This window comes from Hipposideros armiger, unplaced genomic scaffold (assembly GCF_001890085.2).
Source record: "Hipposideros armiger isolate ML-2016 unplaced genomic scaffold, ASM189008v1 scaffold_368, whole genome shotgun sequence".
Classification (NCBI taxonomy): Eukaryota; Metazoa; Chordata; class Mammalia; order Chiroptera; family Hipposideridae; genus Hipposideros; species Hipposideros armiger.
In genome coordinates this window covers 749,494-757,458 of record NW_017731718.1, presented here as the reverse complement: position 1 = coordinate 757,458, position 7,965 = coordinate 749,494, and the positions used below count along the sequence as shown (strand labels likewise).

Sequence of the window (7,965 nt, the reverse complement as noted above, 5' to 3'; positions counted from 1 at the left end):
GCAGTCTTTGAGACACAAGTATATTGGAGAAAGAAGTTAGGCAAAAAGTTTGGTTGGGAGTGCCTGCATTCGGTTTTCACTTTCTTCTTTCAGACAATTCCTAGAGCATGTTCCAACTTGGCAGAAATTTGGCAAGGCCTTAAAAACAAAAATCTCCTCCTCAAAACACATAAATTAATGTTTTAAGTAACAACAATCAAGTTGTCATTCTTAAATGAACTTCAATATAGAGAAAGTACAGGTTTCTAAAAATAAAAAGGCAAGAAACCAGAAAAATAGTTAAGATTTCCTTAAATGTTTAGCAGTCAATGGACATTTACTGTATCATTATACTTTAACCTATATTATCAAAATAATGGTCATTGATTATAAAATCATTGTATTTATGAGTTCTCATGAATTTAGAGATTAAGAACTTGAGGTGGTTATTCCTGCATATCTCAGTGAGATTACTTGCAACATTTAAACTCTTTAACACATTGAAGGATGAACACCAGCTGTTTTCAATGTTTAGATATAAACATTTAATTTTCATACTGGTTTATAATCACTAGTGGAATGATTAAAAATGTAAATTCCTAGGCGACATGTTCAGAGACCCTGATTCACTGACCTGGGGAAGAGTGCTTAATCTATCTCCTCAATAAACACCCAACTGCATCTGATGCAATTTGTCTATAGCATACTTTGAAAAATGCTTATGCAATGAAGAAGATTTTCTTACAATATCTATACCAAAGTTCTATCAGTATGTATAATGCTTTCTTTCCCCCCATATGGCAATTTTTGATGATTAAAGCTAATTAGTCAAATTTTTTGTGCTTTATAAACCTTGCAAGCTATCCAATGAATAAGAAACCCTACCCTATTTTTCAACATTCTAATTCCTCTTAGACCATTTAAAGGGTTAAATTTAAGCATATCAGAATTACAACATTCAGTATCCCAAAGTTGAAATTTTGAGTAAATCATTTCTAAATTAATTTAACCTTGTGGTTTTTGGAGGAAGTTTGGGGGAAACTTAAAGTCCTTATAGTAATGTCTTGGTTTAGGAGGATATATAGTTCCTTGAAAGCCAATTTAAAAAAACAAAAAACAAAAAAAACCAGAAGACAACCTGTGCTAAGACCTCTTAACCAAAGAGGAGCCTCAGAACAGGAAGAGAGAGATTAAACAATGACAGGTAAATCATTTCCTAGACTTCCGGAGATTCTTGGCAGCAAAAGGTGTAGTGCTTTTGGAAGAAAAAAAAATCATCACCAACAAAGTGACTAATTAATCAAGTGACTTATTACAAGCAAGAAAGCCTGGTATTTGTTAAGATGGGCTTGTAGCAGCTTGCTGTGTGTTTGCTCCCAAAAGATGACTGCACACACACTAACATTTTGTTATAGTATATCTTTTTCCAGAGTAAAATTCAAAAATTTTCTGGGTAATTTGATTATAAATAAGATAGGTCTTCACGATTTGGCCTACTTGGGCTTGAATTATTAGGCTAAGATAGGATGACACTTCATGATACCTTATATCTGAATAAAAAACAAGTTATATTTTCTATGTCTTTCCTAATATAAGGAATTTGGTATCATGGTGATAAACTTAAGAGTCTAAAAACCAAATAGACTGGCAAAACATAGCCATGATCGGCTAAGTCAAGAAAACATTCCTTGCCTCAATTATAAACATTTCCATGTGTATACTGTACACCTTACGCACTGAAGATATTCAATAAATGTTTGTTGAATTAAATTCATTTCTCTGGTCTTAAATTAGCTTCATGGCATTAATTCTTAATACTGGATATAAAGAAAAGGTCTAATTTGTTAATCTTTTAGGGGTGTCTCCTGAGTGAATCAATTTAAGGTTTTTTTAAACCTGCAAAATAAAGGCAAGTCAGCAAATCTATAAAAACAAATGGAAGAACAGAGAAATGATATAGCCCAAACAAGCTCTTAGGGTTAATACAGGTGTGTCAAATGCCCATTTTCTTCTCTCCAGATCGCTAGCATTATCTCTGAAAATCATCAACTCTCCACATTACTTTTAAAGCAGCAACCATAGATAAAAATAATCTCCAGAAAAGTGAAACGATTTCATTGAAATGCTAGCCTTAACATCAAAGGTGGTTTCTTTCATTTCAAAAAAAGAAAAGGTAAAAATAAGACAAAACAGCTCAGTTTAATTTCAAACGTTAATATATTTTCTATTTTATATTGAACATATGCATCTGTAACCCCTCATTTGCAGCAACTATCACATCCTCATAAAAGGGGCAAAATTTTTAAGATGCCTCTTAAAATAAATATTCTTTTTTATAAAATAATAAAACTTCAAATAAATATTCTTTACACTAAACAATATGTTGAAAAAATTAGAAAATAAAGGTTGAATTTTACTGGAACTGTACAATATACAGGAAGTCCAAAGGGAAATCAGAGTCTTTCTGTAAGGCAAAATACAATCTAAAAACATACGGATTGATTCACATTCTTCCGAATGTACAACATATTAGTATAATATTTTGTGACTGTGCCATATAGCATGGCACCACTTGTTTTTCACAGTTGCAAATATTATTGTATGTACAAAAATATAGCACATTATCTCTGAAGAAAACAATGGAAAAAAAGTCATTCGCTAATTTACAAATTTTGAAAGGACTATTCACAAACAAAAATTTTTGCCTAGGAACGTCTGTTGCTTTAGCTTATGCAACATGTGAGTCGCCAGGTGCTAGATCTCATACTTTGAGCTCCATTAGCCGAGTTCTAAAAAGCATATCAGTTAAAATGGCACATGGACAAAAGCATTTCACTGCAAACAGCAAAGAATATCCAAACCCTCTATTAACAGTGCCAAGGTTATAACTGTTTAGTTGGTTGCATATGTGTGTTAAAAAGAAAAAAAAAAAGAAACAGTCCTTATTACTGTAATAGTCCTGATTAACGATGCTATGTTGGTTTTTCAAAGTTCCTGGGTGGGACAGTGGGAACTTTGCAGCAAACTGTGTTTGAGTTTTTACAACGGCATCCAGGCCTGTTAACCCGGTCATAACACCCCTGGCACAATTTAAGGCAACCCTTGGCTGGAAGGTAACACCATAAACAAGGCAAAAAGAGGGACATGACGCCCATGGCCGACCAACGTGTACAACAGTGAGACTGGCTGCACGAACAAGGGTTGTCAGCACAGTTGTCCTCGTCATCATTAGAACAGTGATAGAAGAGACCTTTCACACAGCACACACAAGTCCCATAGTCAATCACGTTCTGGGCTGAGCAAAGGCACTGCTTGTCACAGATCCAGTCTGATGGCAGAGGCCTCGGGTAGGTGCACTCCTTACACTTGCATTTGCCACAGTCCTCACACCTGTAGGCATGCAGGCCTAAATCTTCCTTGCTCAGCGGCTTCAGCTCACCTGGCTTGAGCTCTGATTTGGGCTGCACCCGGATTATCCCATCAGTAACAGGCCCAGAGGAGAAAGATGGTCCCAAAAGTCTCTGTTCAGAGGAACTGCTGCTGGTACTTGTCCTCGTACTGCTCCGAGACCCAGAGCTGACTGTGCTGATGGACCTGGACAGAGGGGCTCTTGAAGAAGAATGGACCTGCGAGTGCTGGAGCCTGGGAGGCTGGCGGTGCTCGGGCAAACCATGGAGTCTCTCGTGTTTGTGCTGAGAGGAGGGGCGAGGAGCAGGCTTGAGCCCAGGTCTCGGGACCACAGTAGGCCCCTCTGTGTACTCATTGGTGTTTCGGATAGCTCTTATCTGATCCAGGGACAACACGTGTACCTGCTGGGTGAGGGTGTCTCTGGGGTCAGGCTCCCCACGCTGCCTGCCATTGTCACGGGGTGCCTGCAGCAAGGGCTGCGACCCACTGCCACTCTGAGCTCTGGCCTCCATCAGGTCTTGAAAGTGTGGTCACTCCAGCAGGCTTAGAACACATCTGAATTCCTGCGGAAAGCAAGAGGAAAGAGTAGGTTTACACTCCAGGATACTTCTCCACTCTCCACCCACCTGAGTTAACTCTTCACTTCCCACTTCCCTTAGAGAAGCAGGATTTGAAATGGAGTGGTTGTAGAAGTTTATGAGAATAGCCATATGATCAATGCTTGTAAAATATGGCTGGGTACTGACAATTCTTTAATCCTGTGATGTGTAGTGACACAAAGCTTATCTTTGTTTCAATCACATAAACAATTCCTTATGCAAATAAACAAATTTCCAAGCATTGGGTTCAATGTAAAAATGGCAAGAAAATAATGTTAGAACATAACATTGCTAACAATATTTTCAAAAGTTGAATACCTTTTCCAAATTTGAAACAGGGTTAAGACTGTGGCCATTTGTCTTAAACGTCAACAAATACAGCCTAGAAATTCCGACTTTAAGCTTGATTTTACATAAAATATCTTGAACTATGAGTTATCTAGTATTCTGTGACTTTATAAAAATCCCATAGGCTGAGTGACATGTAAAAAGTAAATATTTACCCCCCAAGGAATATTTAAAAATTTTACAATCATGCATTAACTTTAACTGTATAGTAGCAGTTATAGAATTAAAAACCAAATCAATTCAAATCTTGTTAGGTGCCAGGAATACAATAAAGCAAACACAACAAGCAAGACAGGAACTTATTTTCAACTTCTCAACTTTAGAATCAAATATTTTACAGCTTGATTGCCTAAGAGAACTTAAATTCTGTAGTTGAAAGACTGTTCTGTTTTAGAAATAAATGTCAAAATCTTAACTGTTCTGCCCGTCTCCAAAAACTTAATAATTGAGAACATAAACCGGTAGGTGATAACAGGAAGTGTTTTAAAAATTCAAGGGCCACATCTCAAATCTATCATTCTGACAAGTAATCGTTTAAATTACAATCCCTCTATAAATTTCAAAACATACCATCCCCTTTACCACTAAGTCTACAATGAATAAAAACGGGAAAAGGTGGACCTTTAGCCAACCTCCGCTTTTTAGAAAAGGGACACAAGCAGGTGACACACGCCTCCCAATTCGGAACAAGGCAGAGCTGGAAACCGGATCTCACTTGCAACAGAAAGGCAGACAAGACAACGATGCTCTTTGCTTTCACTCCGTTTATCAGCTCTATCAGCGCCCCAACACCGTCCCCGGCAGGTGGGGCACAGTCGGGGCCCCGAGGGACTTTATTCCGGGCGGACTGCTGCAGCCCAGAGGCCAGGTTGCCCCCCCCCCCTCCGCGCGCACAATTCCAAGACCGACCGACAGACAGGCGGGGGGCGCGGGCGCCTCGGAAGGGAACGTGCTGTGAAACGCTCGAGCACTTCCCCCTCCCCTCCCTTCCCAGCTAAAATCTCCCCGGCTCCAGATAACTGCCTCCCAGCTCTAAGACAGAGCCACTCCACTCTCAGGCAGAGGTCACGTAGCCCACCACAGGGCGTTCCCGAAAAGGCTCTCGAACGTCGGGCACAGGTTTCCAGCCCCGACGCCGTCAGGACGAACGCCGGACACAGAGAGGGGACCCCGAGGCACCCACGCACATTGGGCGACTCCACTGTGCACTGACCAAAGGGGCACCGCCTGCCGTGTACTCACGCCTATATATTAAAATATACACATACACACCTGTATTTCTTAAAATAAAGCAAAAATTGTGTTTTAATGAAAGGGCATTTTCCTGGGCCCCACCCCACTGCTCACGTCGGGCACGCAGGAACCAGATCCCTGGACTGGGAACTTTCCGCGCAGATTTGTTTGCAGTGGAAAGAAGCATCTTCGGGAGAGATTTTTTTTTTTAAACAAGTGATTTCTGTCGCTCTCTGGCCACCTTTGCACCCCCCCCCCCCCCCCCCCCCGGTAAGAACAGTGTGTGATCAGAGTAAGGATTAGGGGGAAAGGGCTTCAGCACAAGGGTGGGGCAAACCGACACAGAAACTGCTTTGTAAAAAACGCACAAGATTCCGAATTAAAAAACAGCAGCAACAACAAAAGTAGATCAGCCAAAGGAAATAAAAAACTGGCCTCTTTTGCCACCTATTTTCAGGTAATGGAAAACGATCGCGACCGCTTGATGACTTTCTTCCTGTGTTGGGTCAGCCCAATCTTCCAAAAATAAAAAAAAGCGTGACCCAGGCCGACCACGGAGAACGGAAAAAAGAGAGAGCTGCACTTCCGAACCGCAGAGACCCGGCGCCAGGCAGGGCGACGCTCCCACCCGCACCCGGCTTGTCTCTGTCCACATCGGACGGAGGCGGGGGCTCCCTCCACCCGGCACTCCGTCCTTTTTTCACCCGCCGGGTCTCGCTGCCCCCGTGAGGCGAGCGACTCGCGTGCCCCGGGTCCTGCCGGCGCCTCTGCCCCCGGATAGCCTCTCCAGGAGAGGAACAGGTTAGAAATGCGAGCGCCTGCAGCGACGACCAGGAAAACACTTAAGTGCTTTCCCTCCTCCCTTTCTCGCTCTCAGCGCCGAATTCGCGGCCAGTGCAGGGCCGGGAGCCGACTGGAGGCGAGCCGGCCGCCACCCAACCCCCCCAGAGGGCGGACGCGTGGGGCCGGGGACACTACAAGGCGCACCCAATGCAACCCCCACCGGGAGCCTGCGGGGTTAGAGAAAGGAGGCCCGAGGAGAGACCCCACTCCCGGTCCGGCTGCACCTACTCCATGTTGCCCACAGCGCGCCGACCACAGCGCCAAGAGTTGAGGAGCAGAACGCGTCTCACCGTGATCGCGGCTTTACACCAACTCCTCTCTCCGTTGGATTCTCTTCTTCCAGCGATGTGCAAATAAATCCAGTCCCGATGCAAACTTTCCCCCCCTTCTTTCCAATCTCTGTTCCAGTCCAACTTCGGAACAATCGGCGGGAGTAAAAAAAAGGAGAGGGAAATCCGCAGCCAGATCCCCGGCCGAAGAACACTCCGGGGTTCGGGGCTGGAGGCGACCCCCTTTCCAGAGCGCACGCGGAGTATTTCCTCTTTTTTTCTCAATGAACTGGAGGCCGAAGCGCCAACGGCGAGTTCTCTTTTCCTGGCAGATGAGCGAATGAGAAAAGAAAACGGCCTTACAGAGACCCGAAAGCCAGATGGCCAAGTCGTGCAGCCACCACCGCGTCGTAGCGGAGGCGGTGCGGGGGCGCGGGGCCGCGGGCCGGGCCGGGCGGGCGCGGGGGCCTGGGCGCTGCGCGCTCCGCCGGCCCCTCTCCTCCGCTCGCTCTGCGGCGCGCAGCTCTCGGCAGTGCAGACTGGGCGTTGTGGAGGCGCGGCGGCGAGGCCGAGGCGGGGGCGGTGGGTGCGGAGGAGGAGGAGAAAGAGGGGGAGGAGGAGGAGGAGGGTCTGGGGCCCGGCCGGGGGGGCTCGCCGTTGGCCTGCGCCCTCGCCTTTCCGGAGGAGGCAGAGAGCTCTGCGGCGGCCTCGGCAGCAGTAAATGGCGTCATGTGGATCCGAGGCGGAACAGAGCAGTTGTTGTCCCAGAGGATATATCGCATCCGGTCCCAGCTCATTGGCTCCGCGGGGCTACATTCACTCACACTCCAGCGCCCGCCAGCGCTCTGAGCCGCAGGAGGCATTCAAAAGGGCAACCGCGCCGCCCCGCGCGTCCCCAGGCCGGTCCTGCCGCCCGGGCGCCGTCACGCGGGGCGCCTGCGGGGCCGGACTGGGCACGGCGGGGTCAGTTTATCTAGTTTCAAGGAAACACTGACCTTAAGGTTTCCCCAGAGGCCGTGAGGACGAGCCATGAGGAACTTTCTCCTCGCTACTAGGAAAAGGGAATGAACATTGAAAACTAATCCGGGCCGTTGCAGTGTTAGCATGTAAAACAACAAGTTGCAGGTTTTAAGACTTTATTCGGAACGCATTTCCAGCCCACCTCTCCCCGTTTCTGATCCCCCCTCGAGGGGGCGACGAGGAGAAAAGAAGGGGGGGAGAGGAGGGGAGCGGGAAGTGAGGTGGGAGGGCTATTGGTTTATTCTTTGTCTACTGGATTAACCCGA

At 45.7% G+C, this 7,965-nt stretch overlaps 1 protein-coding gene across 1 annotated transcript; it reads right to left on the bottom strand.

The window, feature by feature from the left end:
- Nucleotides 1-2,177: 2,177 nt before the first annotated feature.
- Nucleotides 2,178-7,231, bottom strand: SPRY2 (sprouty RTK signaling antagonist 2). The gene is made up of 2 exons (XM_019662173.1): nt 6,701-7,231; nt 2,178-3,950 (listed from the first exon to the last, which is right to left on the bottom strand). Exon 2 carries the CDS (start codon nt 3,897-3,899, stop codon nt 2,952-2,954), a length of 948 nt encoding a protein of 315 aa, XP_019517718.1. The 5' UTR covers nt 3,900-3,950; nt 6,701-7,231; the 3' UTR covers nt 2,178-2,951.
- Between the last annotated feature and the right edge of the window lie 734 nt (nt 7,232-7,965).